Source organism: Cnephaeus nilssonii (genome assembly GCF_951640355.1).
Source record: "Cnephaeus nilssonii genome assembly, chromosome: 14".
NCBI lineage: Eukaryota > Metazoa > Chordata > Mammalia > Chiroptera > Vespertilionidae > Cnephaeus > Cnephaeus nilssonii.
Window position 1 is genome coordinate 43519193 of NC_137085.1, and position 22342 is coordinate 43541534.

General features: G+C 40.8%; 1 protein-coding gene across 3 annotated transcripts in view; it reads left to right on the forward strand.

Annotated features, from left to right (window-relative positions):
- Positions 1-683: 683 nt before the first annotated feature.
- Positions 684-22342, forward strand: part of PTAR1 (protein prenyltransferase alpha subunit repeat containing 1) — a 53960-nt gene continuing 32301 nt past the window's right edge. The window contains exons 1-2 of one of the 3 annotated variants that reach the window (XM_079791433.1): positions 684-893; positions 10973-11142. In XM_079791433.1, coding sequence (XP_079647559.1) covers positions 808-893; positions 10973-11142 — 256 coding nt within the window. In that variant the 5' untranslated portion in view covers positions 684-807. Of the gene's footprint in view, positions 894-10972; positions 11143-22342 lie in introns of those variants that run through there. The other 2 variants (XM_079791434.1, XM_079791435.1) reach the window with 2 other exon arrangements.

The window sequence follows — 22342 nt, forward strand, 5'->3', positions numbered from 1 at the left end:
AAGAAAACTAACAATTGCCGAAACCGGTTTGGCTCAGTGATAGAACCTCGGTCTGCGGACTGAAAGGTCCCAGGTTCGATTCCGGTCAAGGGCAGGTACCTTGGTTGTGGGCACATCCCCGGTGGGGGGTGTGCAGGAGGCAGCTGGTGGATGTTTCTCTCTCATCGATGTTTCTAGCTCTCTATCCCTTTCCCTTCCTCTCTTTAAAAAAAAAAAAAAATCAATAAAATATATTTAAAAAAACAACAACTAACAATTATCTATCCTGCAAGGCCATTTTGTTAGTTGTAGCTGGGGATTTAATGGCCAAATTATCTAGGGGGAAGCATGCTCAAAAATTTCCACTCTAACAGTACTAACTGCTCAAGAGGACTTGCATTTGCAAGGAAACTTCCCTCCGGGGACTCCCGGGACCTGGCAACTCCTTAAGAATGGAAGTTGAGGGGACAGGGGGGATGACTTAAGGACCACTTACTCCTCAGCCCCGACTGGATAGAAATTAAAAAAAAAAAAAAAAGTGTACAACAGAGACCTGCAATTGAATCTGCAGCATCTTCTGGGACGCTGACATACTGTTGGGGACAACGAGAGGAAGTCGGGGCCCTACCCACCAGGCCGCTCCAGTCCTAGCGGGCGCCACGCCCCGGCCACCGGCGGATGACCCGGAAGTTCTCGGCGGCCGCGGCGGCGGCGGCAGGGGCGGAGGCGGGAGCTCCGCCAAACGGGCGCACACGCGCGCTCCCCGCGGAACCCCGCCGGTCGCGCTGCGCTGTCCCGGAGGCGCTCCCGAGCCGCCCGGCCGCCAACATGGCCGAGACGAGCGAGGAGGTGGCGGTGCTGGTGCAGCGGGTGGTGAAGGACATCACCAACGCCTTCCGGAGGAACCCGCACATGTGAGTCGCGCGCCGGCGTGGCCGCCGTCTCCGGGGGTCGTCGGGGACGGAGGGGGGCGGGGCCGAGCCCGGAGCCGACCTCGGGCGGCGGCTCGAGGGCGGCGGGGCCTGGCGCGCCGCTCGGGGGAGGGGACGGAGCTAGGTCGCGGCCGGATCGCTGCCGGCCGCTGCGGGGCCCGCTCTCCGCCACCGGCACCGCTGTCGGGAGAGTCCCTGGAAGTGACCTCGGAAAATCCTAGGGAGCGAGTTTGTTTCGCTCTCCTGCTCCCGCCGTCCCCCCCGTCCTTTCCCAGGAGTTCAGGAAACTGGAAAGACTTCATCCCGGCGACCGCATCCTCCATCTGTTCAGGAAGGGTACACGGGCACACACACGATGTGAGTCTGTCCATATGCTTCGTAAACACAACTCTTTTGAGGTTCATCCCGGTCGCTGGTAAGAGGGGGGTTACCGATCCTCTGATCCTCAATGGGCCCAGACCCCTCTCCATTTACTAACCAAAGGAAGTTTGAGGCTGCTTTTGACTTTCGCCTCCCTCGTCCCAAGGTTGTGCAGGGACTCTGACGAAACAGTTTGTTTTGAAGGTGAACTGGGCATTCTCAAGAGTTGAGCTTCTGTAGGCACAGGATGAGTCTAATGTAAAGCAGATGAAACCTCGACACTTTTTAGCAGTAGCTGAACCATATAGTAACAGGGAGCAAGCACAGGAGCCAATTTATTTATTTTTTAATCCAGACCCTGGTGCCCTATTTAAGTAGAACACCACACTGAATCTTCGCTGCTTCCTTCCCGTGTTACCTGGGAGTACAGTACTCTGGGAAGATGCCAGGAGAAACGATAGCACTTCTGCTTCTATGTGGCGAGCGAAAAGGAAGCTGTTGAGAGAGAGAGAGCTACATTTTACAAAAGAGGGAGAAGCAGGAGTGGAGCTCTTTCCCCATCTCTCATCCACAGAAGAAACATAGAATCCAGTTTTGTGTTACTTTCACTTTATCTCTTATGTTTAGTATTTTATTCTTTAAACTAGAACACATGAGTTACTCTTTTTAAGTGGTCTAAGCCCTTAAGCTTTTTTTGCCTAAAAGAGGTGCCAAACCTCACATCAACATGAAGTGTTCTCTTCCTTCAAGGTGATGCTTCTGAAAGAATTGAGAAGCCCTCAGATGCCTTGCTCTCTTGTGGCACACTGTTGGAGACCTGCAACTGTGCCTCATTAAAGACAAAACACTGCTGGCCTCAAAACACTGGCCACCTCTGACAATGCCCACTTCCTTTCCCCTTGTGACTGCCCACACTTTCAGAATGAGTGTTTGGAATGATTTCTTGGCAGTAACCATAGTGGGTACTGGGCCTTGTAAAGAATGCTTTGATGCTTTGTAATATCAGTCTTTCTGTCCCTTTTTCAGAAATGGAGCTTTAGTGCAAATGAGAGACATCATCCAAAAAAAAAAAAAGCCAGACAAATGAAGGGCTTGTTTTCTCATCATTGGTGTTATTTTTCTTGAAGAAATTATAACAAAGGTTAGAAAGAAGTCTAATCTAATAAGTACAGTAATCATCTTAGTTTCTTGCCTTTGAGGTAGATTAGAAAAGCATCAGCATTTTATACTTGAAGAAACAGATTGAGTGTTCATTGGCTTGGCAGGTTGACACAGTGCTGTTTGGAACACATCCCAATTCTTCTGGATCACATTTATTGAAACTTATAAAGGATTTTAATATCTTTAATCATATTCTCATGGTGAAATCTCATGAATGTACTCAGTCAATGCATAATTTATGCTTAAGCATTTGGGCCATTCAAGATTTAAAAGTATGAAATAAGATGGGCGTTTGAAATAATGATATATAATATAGGGCTGAAAAATTAAATAGCTTAACTCATTGTTCAATAATAGTCTTCAGCTATATTTTAGTACATATTTCCTGCAATAAATATATCTTCAATGATATTACTATACATCCTTTAAAATGTCTTATAATCTGGACTTTTCAAAATTGTCCATACTTCTTCCCCAACCTAGCCCCTCCCCCCCAAAATAGGCTATATTTTTAGTTAAAGGGGGGAGGGGGGCATTGTTTACCTTAAAAGTTAGTACCTAATTACAGTTTCCAGTATTAAAAAATAAAGGTTTTCATTCTTTACTTTTTGTTTTCTTTTTCTCCAAACACAAGATAGATTGCAATTTTATTAGTCAACTCCATTGACTTTGTAGAGATCTCTAGCCAGGAGGAGTCAAAGCTACAGTGGTTGATAAGTGGATTTTGTTAGTGATAGGTGTGGATAGGTTACCTTCTTTGAGCCTCAGTTTCCTCTTGATCTAGTGAGGCTGATGAGAACATGGGAAAATTACCTTACACAATATCTGGCACTTAGTTGCCACTGGGTAAATATTAGGCTTAACCTGAATTCCTGTGTTCCTTAAAAATATATATATGAATGGTGAATATGAAACACTTCATGAACTGAAAAATACCATAGGAATGTTGTTTTTGTGGTTGACTCTTAGAGACTACTAATGGACTAACGGAAAAACAACTGAAGGCTTGACCCAGGGACTGATATTAAATTAATGTATAGAGCCTATGCTAAAGTGGAAGACAACTGTTTACAATGGAATTAGGGTCATGTCAAAGATCTCCAGCAGGTTATTTTTTATTACTCTTAAATATTTATTGAACTCCCACTGTTTATGAGGTGCTGTAGGTACCATCTTCACAGTGTAGAATAGGAAGGAGTATAAAACACAGTTATACTCAAGACACTCACAAAAATATCTATGATGATAGAAATGTTCTATATCTGTTCTGTCTAATATGATAGCTATGAGCCACATAGCACTATTGAGTGCTTAAAATGTGGCTAATGCAAATGAGGAACTGAATTTTAAATTTTATTGAATCTTAATTGATTTATGCATAATGGTCACATATGCCTAGTGACTACTGTATTATACAGTACAGGTCTAGATGGGGACCTAAGACCTACCTGCAAGAACAATAAATTAACCCTGCAAAGTGGTTTATGATAAAGGCTGGACTAAGCAGTCTGGTGAGCAAGTGTTATGTGAATCTTAGAAGGGAGGCTGGGTATGGAATGTCTTGGCCAATGATGGGTTTTGAGCTGAACTTTGAAAACTAGGTAAGATTTATCTCAGAGAGGGAGCCAAAGACCTCCACAGGGAACAGTAAAATAATCCCAAATAGCAAATATAATTGGAAAGATACAATAGGACCAGATTATGGAAGTCCTAACTGTGGTTTAATTTTTTTCATACCATGCATGCATTCAGCAAAAGAGCACTTCTTTTTGCAATGCTAATCCTGGGTCTGCAGGTCTAGGAGCAGGGCGTAGATTGATGAACACACCACACATGGTCCCTGCCCTAATGGAACTTTAAACAAAGCAACACAGAGATTATGAAAAGAGCCCCAAAGGATAAGAAGCATGGATAGAAGCCTAAATTAGGTTAAATGGTCAAAATAGTTCTTTCTGAGAAAATAATTAGATAGAGCCGTGAGGGACGGATAAGAGTTGGCTTAGGGAAAAGACACCCTTCCTAGGTAGTGGGTAGGGCCCAATGAAGGGAGTAGTAATGAAGGCAGTTTTAGATTGTCTGCAAATTGAACTGAAGAATCAAACCAGAGAGTCTTGCCTTCTTACACATGATTTTTATCTGTTTATTTAAATAATTGTATAGTTAGTTGTAAAATGTTTGGATTTGGAGTCTTGACAGTCCTGGGTTTGAATTTTGGCTTGGCATTTACTAGCTGGGTAGACTTAGACAAGATTCTTTCCTCATTTTTAAAATGGGTTAAAATTCTTACTTTATAAAATTATTGTGCAGAATAAATGAAATATTATTGTATGTAAAACCTGACAAAATATTGCATATAATAAACATTCAATGAACAGTTATAATTTGTGTTGATGTTTTCTACATAAGGTCAGTAATATAATTTCAGTGATACACAAAGTCAGTTCATTTACAAGATTTGCTAACTTTCCCTTTGGTCATTCTTAAAAAATTCCAATTTGAAGAGAAAAATAAAATGTTAGATTTACAAGATTTGTGAAGTGAAGCACTCAGAGAGATGTACTACACTGTGTATGATCTTTTTAAGTAAATGTGGTGGGACATTTACTGTTGCTGTTCCTTTGGAACAGCCTTCGAAGGTAACCTGAAAAGTGAGCATTTGGTATCTCTTTCAAAAGATTAGAACTTGATTATTATCCTAAATATTAACAACTTTAAAAATCCTATTACCTTGGTAATGCAGGTATCCTTGTTAAATACCAGGAATCTCAATTTCCAAAAACCTATAAATGTAAAGGAATGAAATTTGCTGGCAGTGTAAAACTCAGAAATTTGTGAGACTATTTCATAAGGAAATAACTGGAGATGTGTTTTATAGCACATTCAATGCAACCATTAAATATAAATTAATAGGAAAATGATTAATGTGAATTAAATTTTTTAAAAGGATTATAGAGGAGTATGTCCAATATAATCCCACTTTATAAAATATTTAGAAAAAAAGGTCACATGCCCAAATTAACAGTGGTAGAGGGATAGCAGATGACTTTTAGTTTGCTTTTTTCCCCTGAGTTTTCCAACTTTTCTTGAGTGGAAAATTAGAATTTAAATACCAGAAATCTAGAAGGAATTAATATAAATCCTGCTTGCTTTCACTTCACTGTGGCTACTAGGATTTAGAGCTAAGTATTAGGAAGTCCTAATTATTTTTTAAAATCTTTATTGTTGAAAGTATTATATATGTCCCCCTTTTTCTCCCATTGGCCCCCTTCCAGCCCGACCCCCATCCCTGTCCCAGGCCTCACCATCCTATTGTCTGTGTTGATGTGTTATGCATATATGCATTACAAGTTTTCTTCCCATCTACCTACCCACCTCCCTTGCCTTCTTTCTGAAAAGGAAGTCCCAATTTTTAATTTAGCCACTGGCCAAAATGACCTTGGGTAAATCCTATTGACCTTAGAGGACCTCAGTTTTCTCATCTGATAAAATGAGAGACTAGAGAAATGAGGTCCCTTCCCATTTTAAAATGATTCTGGAATCCCAAATTGTCTGGGGGGGAAAAAGTGGACTATGACCTAAGGGACTAGACATAGAAGTCTGAAGTCAAGCACACTGTTATTTGGAAGCTTACTGACCTACCTATCTGTCTAAAGCACTTGTTATATTTGTAGGAAGGAGCAAAGCACTGTATTTTAGGGACAAATAACTTGGTGAAAGCTTAACATTCTTTTCCTCACTTTATCAGTATCTGTTAAGCAAGGAACTTTCCAGTTTGAACTCAGGCTCTTTTTTTTTTTTTTTTTAATCCTCACCTGATGATATTTTTCCATTGATTTTTAGAGAGAGTGGAAAGGAGGGGGAGAGACAGAGAGAAACATAGATGTGAGGACTGAACACTTTATAGGTTACCACATTTTTAAAAATACATATTTTTTATTTCAGAGAGGAAGGGAGAGGGAGAGAGATAGAAACACCAATGATGAGAATCATTGATCGACTGCCTCCTGCAGATCCTACTGGGGATCAAGCCCACAACCCCAGGCATGTGCCCTTGACCAAAATTGAACTCAGAACCCTTCAGTCTGCAGGCCAACAGTCTATCCACTTTGCCAAACCAGCTAGGGCAACCACATTTCTTTACAATGTATTATCTGCTCTTCATAATAGGCAGGGAAAGTATTATCATTCCTGTATTTCAGATGAGGATACTGATGGCCAAGTGACTTACCCAATTCACATTGACTGTCAGTGGTCGAACGGAGATCTGGACCTCAGAAGATCAAGTGCTTTTGTCTCTATATCTTACTGCCCCTCTTTTAATTTGATTTTTTAAATTTTCTAGTGCTTTACATTTCCTGATATGACAGTTTTCATTCTTACACTAGAAGCCTGATGCATGAAATTCGTGCACGGGGGGTGGGTGGTGGTAGGAGTGTGTCCCTCAGCCCAGCCTGCATCCTTTCCAATCTGGGACCCCTCGAGGGATGTCTGTACCCCTGGTAGGATCGGGCCTAAACGGGCAGTCAGACATCCCTCTCACAATCCAGGACTGGTGGCTCCCAACTGCTCGCCTGCCTGCCTGATTGCCCCTAATCACTTCTGCTTGCCAGCCTGATCACCCCCTAACCACTCCCCTGCCAGCCTGATCAACACCTAACTGCTCCCCTGCTGACCCGATTGCCCCTAACTGCCCTCCCCTGCAGGCCTGGTTGCCCTTAACTTCCCTCCCCTGCAGGCCTGGTCGCCCCCAACTGCCCTCCCCTGCCAGCCCGGTAACCCCTAACTGCCCTCCCTTGCCAGCCTGGTAGCCCCCAACTGCCCTCCCCTGCAAGCCTGGTCGCCCCTAACTGTCCTCCCCTGCAGGCCTGGTCGCCCCCAACTGCCCTCCCCTGCAGGCCTGGCCCCCTCCAACTACCCTCCCCTGCAGGCCTGGTCCCCCCCAAAAGCCCTCCCTTGCAGGCCTGGTCCCTCCCAACTGCCCTCCCCTGCTGGCCTGATCACCCACAACTGCCCTCCCTTGCAGGCCTGGTCGCCCCTAACTGCCTTACCCTGCTAGCCTGGTCACCCCTAACTGCCCTCCCTTGTAGGCCTGGTGCCTCCCAACTGCCCTCCCTTACAGGCCTGGTCTCCCCTAACTGCCCTCCCCTGCTGTCCCGGTCACCCCTAAGTGCCCTCCCCTGCTGGCCTGATCGCCCACAACTGCCCTCCCCTGCTGGCCATCTTGTGGCAGCCATCTTGTGTCCACATGGGGGTGGCCATCTTGTGTTGAAGTGACAGTCAATTTGCATATTACTCTTTTATTAGATAGGATGAGAAAAGCTGCCAGGTTTCTCAGTCTTAAAATTTGAAAGTTGGATAAGAGGAGACAGAGCAGCCCATTGCCTTTATGTAGACATATAATGTAATTCCACATTTTAAAAGTGAGGAAAATGAGATCTATAGAGACCAAGTGACATGCTCTATATATCACATTGACAGAGCCAAGACTTGGACCCACTGCATTAGAAGAAAATTAGGGGTTAGGTTTTTTTGCAGAATCGAGAAGTGATGCTCTTTGAACTTTATTTATTTTGAATATTATCAACAAAGTGCAAGGATAATCAACCTTTCAGTAGCAGTTATTGAGTACCTACTGTATCCAAGGTATTTTTAGTTTTTTAATTATTGCTTGGAAGTGCAGTAACCAACTAAAACAATGTGCAGATTTTTGTGTGTGTGTGTGCAGATGGCTCTGTTCTGTCATTTAGGTACATGAAGTTGGGCATTTTATTTTGGGTATAAATAGTGAGCAATGCAGGGTTTTTATATTGTGAATTTAAGTTATAAAAATCTATTTCCCTCCCCCCCCCCAAAAAAAAAACAACAACTCCACCAGACTGTACCCAGAAACTGGGATTCTTTTATTCTTGTTACTCCAACATTCATATTGTTGACTTTTGCAATTCTTTGCAGTATTGTAAGTGGTTATTAGACCTCTGAGAACAAACTTTCTTGAAATAATTGAACTGAGGTTGTTTTTGTTTTTTACTATTATTCTAGTTATTAAATGATCTACTTTATATAGTAAAACCTGAACACCAGAAAATACCAGAAATTCAGATATATATTAATCAGGTGTAGATTAGATGTGGCTGGTTGTCCTGTCACCAAATACAAATGCAAAAACAAGGTACTGGACATTAACCTCCCTCGGATGCTCTCTCAGCATTGGTAAATTCTTCCTACAGAATTTTATTTATATTACTAGAATGACAAAGTGGTAACATTTAAAAACACACACATTTTATTGATTTTTTACAGAGGAAGGGAGCGGGACAGAGAGTTAGAAACATCGATGGGAGAGAAACATCAATCAGCTGCCTCCTGCACACCTCCCACTGGGCGTGTGCCCGCAACCAAGGTACATGCCTTTGACCGGAATCAAACCTGGGACCTTTCAGTCCGCAGGCCAACGGTCTATCCACTGAGCCAAACCAGTTAGGGCCAAAGTGGTAACATTTTATTATAGATACTGACACAACTCCCCATCACAACCATCAGCTCTCTGAAACCTGGGACCACCTTGTTCATTTTTGCATTTTTCAGAATCTAGCACAGTAGCCAGTACATTAGAGTAGTACTCATAAAATGTTTAGATAGTATTGACATGGTGTATTGAACACCTCTGAATTAACAGAGCCAGTTGTCAGAACAAAAGCCTTAGGTCTTAAAATCTACTTACAAATTAAGTTAGCTTGAAAGAATGGTTAGAGACTTGCAACTCTTAGAGTACCCTTGTTTAATAATACATACTAGAAGCCTGATGCATGAAGATTCATGCAAGAATGGGCCTTCCCCTGGCTGCCGGCACTGCCTTTCCGCTCTGGCCCGGAGCTGCCTTTCCAATTTCCCACACTGCCCAGAGGCCTGGAGCGGCGGGGGTGGTGTGGCACGCCTGCGTCGTTGCCAAGATGACGACGCAAGCTTCCCGTCCCACCCCCGGCCACTCGGCGCCTGAGTACGCAAATTAACCCACCCTCTTTGTTGGGTTAATTTGCATAGTAACTCCTGATTGGCTGGTGGGCGTCACGAAGGTATGGTAGATTATTAGTGTAGATTCCTGTGTCACTAATGAAGTGATCAGTAGAAAGCAGGCCACCTTTGAACTATCCTGTTTAGAGTTTCTAGGAGGGATTTTAAGTTCCACAGCCTCTCACCAATTTGTGTTGATGGCCTAACAAAAAAAAAAGGGCTTTTCTTATAACCTTTAATTGGACATGTTTCCTCCTCTTTCATCTATGAAACTACTGTCTTCTTGGCAGGAGAACCCCAGGGACAGAATAGATAATGTCATACACAAGCTCTGAAAACCAGTTATTTTGTTTTTAAAGAACATCTTAAAAGTCTATTTAGACAGTCTAAAAATGTTATTTGTTAGCTGCTTTTATTAAAAATTTTTTACTAGCTATTCATTAATTAAGGGAAGGACATTCTCTTTGAGAAGGAATGTTTCATGTAAGCAAGAATGTAATTTCCTTATATTTGAAAAGCATGTGTACAAGCTTTGCAAAAACACTGCTGGTTCCTTTACTGTGTAAATCAACTGCCTTACTATTGTTTACTAAATCTTAGCCTGTAACATAGATTTTCAACTTGAGTTGAAGTGGATTGAGGAATATAGATGCCTTTGATGAAAATGATCAAATTCTGAAATGTATTTTGTGTTTTAACAGTTACTAGTGTGTGGTTTTTTTTTAAGTTTAAAGGATTATAAAGAAGAAAATAAAATATGGCCCACAATTTCAATTGACAAAATAACTTTTACTGATAATTTGTTTCCATTCCACATACATTTGTTAGCAGGTAAGCATAGATACATTTGTTCACATTTTTAAAAAGATAGAAATAATATGTACAAGTGATTAGAAAATTTAAATTGTACAAAAATAAAATCCTTTATCATCCCAAAAGTTTCTTGGTATATTTCCAAGACAAATTTTAATGCATATATAGCTTTTTTTTTTTTTTTTTAATTACACAAAAGGCTTTGTGGGATACACTATATTTGTCATTTTGCTTTTTCATAGATCTTGGCACCTTTTTCATACCAATATATGCATATCTATCTCATTTTTTTACACCTCTTGCTACATGGATAAACCATATATATTTTACTAGTCTTATATTCAGACACATTTAGATTATTTCCAGTGTTGTTGCAGTCAACATCCTGTTTAAAAAATTTGGTACAGTATAATTTCTGAGCAGTGGAATCATGGGTCAAAGAGTATGTGTACTTAAAATTTTGAAAGATTTTCAGATTTCCATTCAAAGATTAGACTTATTTTTACTTCCATCAACAGGGAGTACAGCATACTAATTTTCCTGTACTGTCGCCAGTATTAAAAAACTGGTGGTTTTTAAAATTTTCTACCAATTCAGTAGGTGAGCTAAATAATATTTTTAAGAAATAGAAATTAGTGGATTTTTAAAAATACTCTGCAGGATTGAAAAGTTAGTATTCTTATTTTTAATTGTTTTTTTATGTTTTACATATTAAGAGATGAAATTGGCCTGATCCCATGTCCTGAAGCTAGGTATAACCGGAGCCCCATAGTCCTGGTTGAAAACAAACTTGGTGTGGAGAGCTGGTGTGTCAAGTTCCTTTTACCGTATGTCCACAACAAGCTCATTTTGTACAGAACAAGAAAGCAATGGCTGAACAAAGATGGTAAGTATCAACTCTGTCGTCTTCCTTTGTTTTTTGGAAGCAGCATGGAATATAGTGGGAAGAACCCTCTCTGGGTGCTGGCATTGCTGGATTCTAGTTCTAGCTCTTTCATTCATTGCCTGGGCAGGTGTGTAACCTCGGGACAAGAGAGGAGTTTGAACTCATCAGTTTTCAAATTTTACATCCATAGTGATTCTATGGGAGGTGCCTCAAGCAGGGTGCCAGGCCACCTACTGAAAACCGAGCAGTAAATCGAGCAATTCTGATTTATCTTTTTTAATATAGAGGGGTCATTTATTAAATTGTATTTGAAGAAGATAGCTTGTGACCAAAAAAAAAGTTTAAAAATTACTTAAGAGGACTGCGGTTGTTACAAGCTCAGATTCTCTGGTTTCTAATACTTTAGTGCTATATAAACAATAGAACTCATTTTAGTAGCAATCCAAATGAGATAATGGAGACATGATGGTGGTAGTTGTATTGTGATTTGTCACACTGTGAAACCCAGTTGAGCTCAAGCCCTCTGTGTCCTGTTCCTATGCTGATAGAAGCAAAAAAACACAAACCATACCAGCATTCACTTCTTCTGCTCCCCTTTGCTGCATCAGACAATCCCTATTCATTCCACCTGGTTTATTTTCTTAGTTTCCCGCTATAGGTGATATTAAGCCTCCATGTACACAAATTCTGTTTACTTTTCAGTAAAAGTAAGACCAAAGGCCTACCTTTTTTGGAGAGTACTAAACCAAGACTGTTTATGTAAAGCTCCTGCCCCTTCCCACATTATAGCAGTACCTTTAAAAGTACTCAATATGCCTGGTGGCTAATACTGAATAAGAACTTTGTCTCATAGAGAATTTTCATTATCAGCTTGGTAGCCATTACCAAGGGCCTACTCATAGCAGAAGCTGTTCTAAGTACTGTAGGAGACAAAAAGATGAATAATATATGTTCTCTTTTACTCAAGAAGCTTACAGTGAGTGAAAAACAATCTCTTCGTGGAGTATTACCAAAGATATGACAGCAATTTACTTATATTCCTTTCAGCATTGTCCTTAACATACTGTCATAAGAGATTAATAGCACTTTTCTCTGTTTAGACCAATAGAAAAGGAGTTTGATTTGAAGATTATTTAATGTGTGAAATAGTTCTATTTTGTGTGTTTCACTTTAGTCCTCTTATTTTATTTATATATATATATTTATTTATTTGTATATATATACTAGAGGCCCGGTGCATAAATTTGGCCTGCAGGATCAGGCCGAAACCAGCTCTCCAACATCCCTCAAGGGGTCCCGGATGGCTAGAGGGCACAGGCCAAGCTGAGGGACCCCACTGATGCACGATGGATCGGGGTCGGGGAGAGACCGTGGTAGGGCTCCAGGGCATGTCTGGCCTGTCTCGCTTAGTCCCGATTGACCATACCCCAGCAGCAAGCTAAACTACCAGTCTGCTCTGTGGTGGTCAGGGCACGTCATAGCAACTGGTCGACCGGTCAAATGTCTGCCTCCTGGAGGTCAATGCACATCATAGCAAGTGGTTGAACCGCCTTAGCATATCATTAGCATATTACGCTTTGATTGGTTGAACGGACCACCGGACACTTAGCATATTAGGCTTTTATTATCTACACTAATAGAAGAGAAATATGTAAATTGACCATACCTCTGTGACGCCCACCAGCCAATCGGAATATGCAAATTAGTAGGACAAAGATGGTGGAGCGGCTGGGAGGGGCAGGACACCTGGTATGTGGGGGAAAGGGGGTGGAGGGAGCTACAGGAGCAGCCCTCTGGCCAGAGCGAAGCTAAGACTGCAGACGCTGGCTGGAGTCAGCAAAAAGCCTGTAGACTCCGGCCGGAGTCAGCAAAGACTCTGGCCGGAGCGTAGGCAGAAGGCAGTGGCCAGAGTGAAGGCCTGGGTCCCGGGTGCCAGAGGAAAACCGGTGTGTCTGCAGCCAGGTGAAGGGAGGCCTATTGCACGAATCTTCGTGTAATGGGCCTCTAGTATAGAATATATGTATATAAAAATCTTAATTAAAAGGCTATGCCTAAGTTTATGGCATAGCTTATGTTTGTGGCATCAACTTAAAAGTATAAGTTTAGGCATAAACTTAAAGGTAAGGATTTTTGTATTGTTAGATCCTCTTTCCTTCTCCATTTCATCACTCTTTAGTAGGTTTTAATATCATTAAGGTACAGAGTAACAACCTATGAATCCATTAAGTTATTTTTTTGCCAAACAGAGCTGTATGTGTTTTCTGGCACAGAAATGCATAATTAAATCAATACATAACTAACTTGGGGCGGGGTGGCAGAATGATACTCTTGTAGAAAAGACACTGTACATTTTAAAATGTCAAAGGCTATTTTTGTTTCAGATCATTGTTTTTTGCCTATTCATGTGTGCTAGCCCAACCTGCCTTCTCCTTGTAGCCCTTCCAAGTCCTTTCCTGTCTCTGTTTCTTGTTTTTATGGACACTGCACAATTGGCTTTGCTAAATCTCTTCATCATGTACTTTTAGTCTTGCTAGGCCCAGGAGGACCCGGGCAAAAGATGATGTGGTTAAATGCACTCACAAGAATAGCTGGCATCTACGCTCTGAGTGCTGATGCCGCTTCACATGTTTATAGAGCTTGATTCCATCTAACCTGCATCCTCATGGAAGCAGTTCTCAGTTTCACTGTTTTGGTGTGTAGCGACAGCATAATTTAGTGTCGTGGTACATACAACTCAGGTTGTGTGATATTATCAGTAAAAATATGGAAGCGAATTTCTGATTTGGCAGAAAAAAATATGTGAAAATCCTGACTAACATAAGAGTCTTTTGCCATACTTATGAACTGAAACAATTAGAATACAGAGGTAAATCTTGTTAAGTAAGAAAGCAAAAAATGTTTGGAAAAAGTTATTTCATGAAAATGCTGTGAAAGCTGCTTTTTTAGAAAATATACAAATAAGAAGAGCAAAGTAAAGAAACCTGACAATTTCAGAACCATTTCAGAAATGTCAGTGTCTATGTGATTGATCATGCCAAAACCCTAGGTAGGCATCCCCTAAGAATGTGTTCTGTAAATGAAGGTTACCTTTATTCTTGGGATACCTTTTTTTTCTTCTTTTTAATCAAACTGAATTCATGCTCTCATTAATGTGCTGAATTCCTTAGATCGTTGGAAAGCATCTAGTATCTGTTTTAGGGTTCTCCAGAGAAACAACCAGCTGAAAATTATATGTATACAAGGAGATTTATTATGACAAATTGGCTTGCATGCTTATGGAGGCTAAGAAGTCCCACCATCTACTTTCTGCAAGGTGGGGACCCAGGAAAGCTGGCGATGTAACTTAGTTTGAGTCTGAAGGCCTGAGAACCAGTGTGCCAGTGTTTCAGTCCCAGTCCAGAGGCCGGAAAAGATGAGAAGTCCTAACTCAAGCAGGCAGACAGGAAGCAAAAAACAGGGATGAATTCCTCCTCTTTTTTTCTCATGTCCTAGTTGGGCCTTCAACAGATGGGATAATGCTTACCTAAATTGTGGAGGGCAATCTACTGGATCTACCAATGCTAATCTTTTCTGGGAACACCCTCACAGACACACTTAGAAGTAACATTTAATCTGGGCACCCGTAGCCTGGCAAGTTTAACCATGGTTTAGCTAAAATAACCATCACAGCATTTCTGTGAAATTGCTTGGAGACTGATTTTTTTTTTTTTTTAAATCTGATGCAGTAATAGCCATATTTGGTTTGGGAGAGAAATGATACTGTAATTCTAATTTTTGAGAAATCCATGACAAAAACAAAAAGCAAAAGGGAAGTCCACAGCATTGGAGTCTTGACTGAGCAGAACTCTGCCCCACTCTTTGACCATCTCCATGTGTGCCATTCCATCATCAGCTTTTGCTCTCCCCTCTTTCTCATCATCTCTGCTCCATTATTGTGCTATTTCTTCAATTCTTACTCCTCATCTGGACAAACGTTATTACCTCATAGCTGGTCTACCCCATTTTCAATCTCTATTTTGTAATCCATGTCCATACCATTAGCCAGTCGTCTCAAACATCTATCTCATTTCATGTTCATGCTATCTACATTGTCAATTGAGTTGGCTTGGTATTCAAGGGCCTTCACAATCTGTCCCCAGCCTATATTACCAACCTTTCCTCTAAGAAAATGATGTTTCTATCTCTCTTTCTCTCTCCCAATATATATATCTTTATTGTTGAAAGTATTACATATATCCCCCTTTTTCCCTCCCATTGACCCCCTTCACAGTGCTCCCATCCCCTCTCCAGGTCTTCCCCGTATTATTGTCTGTTCATGAGCTGTGCATATATGCATATAAGTTCATTGGTTAATCTCTTCCTGCCCCCACCCTCTTTCTCTCTGAAGTACATCAGCCTGTTGCATGCTTCAATGTCACTGGATCTATTTTTGTTCATCAGTTTTTTTTGTTCATTAGATTCCGCATATAAGTGAGATTATGTGATACATGTCTTTATCTGACTGGCTTATTTCGCTTAGCTTAATACAGTCCAGGTCTCTCCATGCTGTCTCCAAGGGTAAGAGATCCTTCTTTTTCACAGCTGCATAGTATTCCATTATGTAAATGTACCATAATTTTTTAATCTATTTGTCTATTAATGGGCACTTGGGCTGTTTCCAAATCTTAGGTATTGTAAATAACGCTGCTGTGAAGATAGGGGTGCATATATTCTTGGTGATTGGTATTTCTGGCTTATTAGGGCATATTCCTAAATATGGGATCACTGAGTCAAATAGCAGTTTCTTTTTAAATTTTTTGAGCAAACGTCAGACTTTTTTATAGCTTTTCTTCTACTTCAAATTCAGTGTCAGAGGTTGTAGATTCTCAGCCCTCGAACTAAAGCCAGCCCACAGATATATTTTGTTTTGGTTTGTATAATGCTTTTAAAATTATTTTTTAACCCTTTGCACTCGCTTGCTTTTTTCTCGATTCCTTTATTCTACTTGGGATTTAATTTTTTAAATACCCCAGATTTTACAAAGCACGGCAGTAGAATAAAAAGCTGGAGTTTCTTTTCATACAAACTTATTTATTTGGATTTTTTTATATTTCAAATTATTGATACATTCAAAGAGTAATTTGCACTCGACATCTGAGTGCAAAAGGTTAATATACATTTTTATTGATTTCATAGAGGAAGGGAGAGGGAGAGAGAGAATCATTGATTGGCTGCCTCCTGCACGCCCTGTACTGGGGATTGAGCCTGCAACCTGGGCATGTGCCCTTGACCACAATTGAACCTGGGACTCTTCTGTCCGTAGACCGATGTTCTATCCACTGAGCCAAACTGGCTAGGGCTTTTTAAAGTTATTTTAAATTAGGTAAACATTTAAAATCAGGATGAACTTTTAAAATTAGCATGGAAATCTGCATTTCTATCTTTACTTGGAAAATCAGAAGCCTTCGGTGAATACATTTCTCCATGGTGCCAATTGGCTGGGGCTCACAGCCTCTGCTTTTCTTGACTAGGGAAGCTTGTTCCAAGCTTTACTACAACCTCCTCATGTTCTTCAGACACTGAGGGAGAGTGTCAGTTGCTACTTGGTAGGTTTGCTTTCATACACTTCGACAATCATTTGAACCTTGAAAGCATTTGAGTTTTGCAGTTCTTTGATATACATTTCAGCTACATCATACACTGTTCCATTCTTGTACTTTGCTGTGTACTACTGCCTTATTTCTGTTTTTTCTGAGGCCAGGTTTATGTCTTACTAGAGGCCCAGTGCACGGATTCGTGCACCAGTGGGGTCCCTCAGCCTGGCCTGTTGTATCAGGCCAAAACGGGCTCTCCAACATCCCCTGAGGGGTCCCGAATTGCAAGAGGGCTCAGGCCAGGCCAAGGGATCCCATTGGTGCACAATCGGGCCGGAGATGGACATGGGAGGTTGGTTGACCAGTCGGGGAGGGACCGTGGGAGGGCTCCAGGGCGTTTCTAGTCCCTCTCACTCAGTCCTGATCGGCTGGACCCCAGTAGCAAGCTAACCTACCGGTTGAGTGTCTGCCCCCTGGTGGTAAGTGCACGTCATAGCAAGCGGTTGAGCAGCCTTAGCATATCATTAGCATATTACGCTTTGATTGGTTGAATGGACGACTGGGCACTTAGCATGTTAGGCTTTTATAATATGTCTTACGTTGTCACTATTGTTATGGTTGCCAGCATAAACACACCCACACACTCATAAAGCCTCTTTGACTGCTCCAGGAGAAAGTAATTACTTCTCTGCAGGCCTGTGGGAGTCCTTTATTCAGAATGCTTGCACAGTAACACCTACTATCGTTTTTTGTAGTTAATTATTTAAATAACATTTTCCCCAGCTTGATTGTGAGTTTGTTAGAAAAGGGGATTATGTCTTGTCTTTCTTTACCCAGCACCTTATGTGTTCAACAGACATTTATCAAAAAAATAACAAGAGTTTGGTAAGCAAAAGACTTTAGCTTAGTCTGGCTATCGGTTCAGTGATTCTGTTCTATAATAAGTGACCTTTTGGTGTTTACCATATAGCTTTACCTCAAGCCTCTCATATTAACCTAAATGTATTTTGGAAGAAGAGATTAACCAATCCAAGCTGACCTTGGGTTTATTTCTAAATGCAAGAAAACCTATCTGTCACAGACAGTTATCAAACCCAGTGACCATTGCCACATAACTGCCGGCCTTGGGTGGCAAAGAAAGCTTATTGATTTTTCTCTGACTTTTCTGCAGCATCCTTGTATCCCCTCCTTGTTACAGCTGGATTTAGCTATTTTCTTGTGTATGATGTATCCCGATTCATTTTCTCCTTGTGATGGAATGATGAGTTAGTTACATATTGAAGTGTGTGTAATGAAGTTATTTGCTGGAATATATCCTGTTATTTGGCGAGAGATTTGTTTAATATCAAGAAATGGTAGGGATTTCAGTAGCTCACATCTTAGTAAAACTGCAAAGGAAAATAGTATATAGATGAAATGTAGAGAGAGTAAAATAATTGCAGACAAATAAAGATACATTAATCTTTATCTAGAGATCCTTGGTTTATCTTTAGATCTTTGGTTCAGGTCTCACTTGAAGAGGGCAGAGTAATTGTAGACAGTGTGGCTGGGGTGGAAATAGCATCTGCTTTGCAGGAAAAGAGACCTGGATTTAGAATCAGTTCATCAGTACACTAAAGTCACTTTATTTAACCTCTTCCTATTTTCACACTAGTGGGTCTCAGAGGGTTGTTGTGAGGATCACAGGAAGTGGTATATGTAAAGCACTCAGTACAGTGCCTGGCATGTAGAGACACTGGTCTCCTTTCTCTCATTTAGCCAGAGCCAGTGGGGAAGAGGAGCAGAAAAATACATTCTACTTCATCCCCACCTCTTGGATCAGACTGAATACTTCCTGAAGGAAGTCCCGTCTGAACTTGAGAGCCGAATCAGGAAGAGTTAGTGATTTGTCAAAGAGGAGGGGAGAGGGCCTGTGACTGAATGTTACACTGATGGTTGATGGAGGCTGTTGATATGCTCTAAAACTGGAGATTCTTAGAAGTTGAGAAGTATCCCCTCTGCTCTGCAGTCACTGCTCAGATAGTTCAGGAGATTCTTTTCCTCCCTCTGGGGGCCCCAGCCCCAGTATGGTTTATGGCAGTGTTCGGCAAACTCATTAGTCAACAGAGCCAAATATCAACAGTACAATGATTGAAATTTCTTTTGAGAGCCAAATTTTTTAAACTTAAACTTCTAACGCCACTTCTTCAAAATAGACTCACCCAGGCTGTGATATTTTGTGGAAGAGCCACACTCAAGGGGCCAAAGAGCCGCAGTTTGCCGACCACGGGTTTATGGAATTGGGCTAGAAAATACAAGCTTTGTAACAGGAATTACCATTGGGTGCTTACTGTCAGGTACTGTTCTAATGCTTCGTGGGTTTGAATCATTTAATATCCCCATGAGTAGTACTTTTATTAGCTTTATTTTACATGAGGAGGACACTAGCACAGAAAGATAAAGTGATATGTCCAGAACTTCCCAGTAAGTAGTAGAGCTGGCTGGGCTCTGAACCCAACAGCTGCTGTTGCCCTGCTAGGGGGAGACCCTGTAGTAAAGGAAGTGTTACTTTGATTAGTCTTCCTCTCTCTTCACACAGCCACAGAATGAAAAGTGGGGACTTAGGTATTTTTCTGTGTGTTTGTCTTGTACTGCTGTACAGAGTCTCTCATGGAGGATGAACTTGTCCTCATTTATGGGTTGGGTAGAAGAGTTGCATTAGAAGTACAAACAAACAGTCACAATCCTGGGTCACACTTCTTTTTTTTAATACAGAAAGGGAAAGTCCAAGAAACAAAATAACAGTTTATATGGATAGTATAATGGATTGAAAAATTATAGACTTCAAAAGAAATACTAGAGGACTTCCCATCATATACAAATGTTTTTATATAGCTACTTAACAACCAGGTGTGTTTTTTGTTGCTTATTTTACAAGTTTAGAAATTTAGACAGTTTCACTATAGGAACATCTGCCTCATGATTACTTCTTTGAAAAATTAGTGTTGAAAATTTTCTTTTTTTGTTGTTAATCCTCACCTGAGGATATTTTTCCATTGATTTTTAGGGAGAGTGGAAGAGAGAGGGAATGACAGAGAGAGAAACATCAATGTGAGAGAAATACATTGATTGGTTGCCTTCTGCATGAGCCCTGATCAGGGCCTGGGCTGGGGAGGAATTTGCAACCAAGGTACGTGCCCTTGACTGGGATCCCTTGGTCTGCTGGCCAATGCTCTATCCACTGACCTAAACCAGCTAGGGTGAAAATTTTCATTTTTTTATAAGGAGTAATGGTATTTAGATGAACAAACATTTATCGAGTACCCACTGTCAAACAGCTGTGGCGATAGGGAATGAATCTAATTGTTCACAACACTGAGGTTGATGTTATCACCATTTTACAGATAAGGAAACTGATGTTCAAAGGTGTTATGTAGACAGTAAGTGGAAAAACTGAGATTTGAACCCTGACAGAGACCATATTTTTCTCATTTATGTTGAGTAAATGAGTAATTTGAAGATGTATTAGAGGGGACCTGCCTCCAAAAAACTTACAGTCTCATTAAAAGGATAATATTTATCAAGATCAGTAACAAAGTAAGATGCACACAGAACATAGAGATGAAAGATTGCTTCTAGCCAGGTAGGTCAGGAAAGTCTTTAGGAAGAAAGATGCTTTTAAAAATATTTTTTCAGAGGTAGGAGGACATTTCTGGCAGAATAGCAAGTAGGTAACTCTGAGTTATATCCAGAGAGGAGAAGGTAGGCAGGTAGGAGGTGTTTAGTGAATGGTGGGGTTTGGTCCAGGAGGAGTGTAGCTCTTGAGGGGCAAGTAGTAGAAGGCCAGGCTGACAAGGAGATTGGGACCAGGTTCTAGATTCTTGTTACATTTTCTCAACACCCCATGCCCTCTCTAGTCATGCTCTGGTACCATAACCATTTGAGAGTACACTGTATGTGGAGTTTCATGCCTCTTTGCAAACTTGGCTCACATTTTTTAAAAATATATTTTTATTGATTTCAGAGAGGAAGAGATAGAGGGAGAGAGAGAAACATCAGTGATGAGAGAGAATCATTGATCGACTCCTCCTGCACACCTCACATTGGGGATCGAGCCCACAACCTGGGCATGTGCCCTTGACCAGAATTGAACCAGGACCCTTCAGTCTGCAGGCTGACGCTCTATTCACTGAAGCCAAACATATTTCCCCCATGGTCTGTAATGCCATTTACTACCGTATTCATCTGATTCATTGATAGCTTCCCTGGGTACTCCAGTAAGAATTAATTGCAGCTGCTTTGGTGGTCCCTAAAATATAGCATATATTTCTAGTTCACCTTTATTTCATTTTGCCTTACATATTAGTAATTGTTTACATTTCTCTCCAACTAAAGGGTAATCAAGAGAGCAAGATGAGGTCTTATTTATCATTATATCCATTCTTTCAGTTCTAAGGGCCCAGTTTAATCTTTGTACATACTTAATACTTAGAATATTTGTGGAATTAAATAAATAATAGTGTAGAAATTTATATTTATTTTCCCTGATAAATATTAAATTAGTGCCAAAAACTACTAAAAGTAAAAGAAGGAAGAGGTTAGTTAAATTATTCTTTATAGATATACTAGAGGCCCAGTGCATGACATTCATGCACTGGGGGAGGGGGTGTCCCTCAGCCTGGCCTATGCCCTCTCGCATTCCGTGACCCTTTGGGGGATGTCTGCTGCCAGCTTAGGCCCGATTCCCATGTAGTCAGGCTTAAGCTGGCAGTCAGACATCCCTTTCACAGTCTGGAACCTCTCGCTCCTTACCGCCGCTGCGCTCGCCAGCCATGAGCCAGATGAGCAGCACACCCCCTGTGGGAGCGCACTGACCACCAGGAGACAGCTCCTATGCTGAGCATCTGCCCCCTGGTGGTCAGTGCACATCATAGCAACCAGTTGTTCTGCCGTTCAGTCGATTTGCATATTAGCCTTTTATTATATAGGATTGTGTTTATACATGTAATGCTTGTAATAAAGATAATGGTAGAAAATAAATGTGTGCCCGTACTACCTTTTGTTTCTCATTTATCAAGTGTTATATTAATTAGTAATGAAATCATAAGCTCACAATAAATGTTAATCTCTTTTATTGAGGTGGTTGAGAATGGAATGATTGTTTTTTGCTAGAATATTTTAAAATGACTGTAGGGATGCATATATGTGTGCTTGTTTTTTAGATTTAAAAAATTTATTTTCCTTAAATACTGTGAATGTCCCAATTATTTATTATAGACAGATATTTCAATTGCAGTATAATTGAGTTATTTAAAGCTGTTAGATGCTGACCTTGCCACACATTAATTGAGAGACTATAGGCAAAATGTTTAAATTCTCTAAATACCACTTTTCCTGTCTGTAAAGTGAAACAAGAATATCTTGGATCGTGATTGTAAGAATTTGAAATAATGTAAATAAAGTACTTACGCCTGGTACACAATAATGCTAAATAATTATAACAGTTTCCTTATTTTACTTACTTAATATGAGCTTGGTATATGTTTCATTAATTTAGTATTATGCCCTACCTTGATCAACTTAATCCTAAAATTCTCCTTTCAGTTTTAGTAAAATGAAGACATGTATCTAAATATTATTAATTTCAT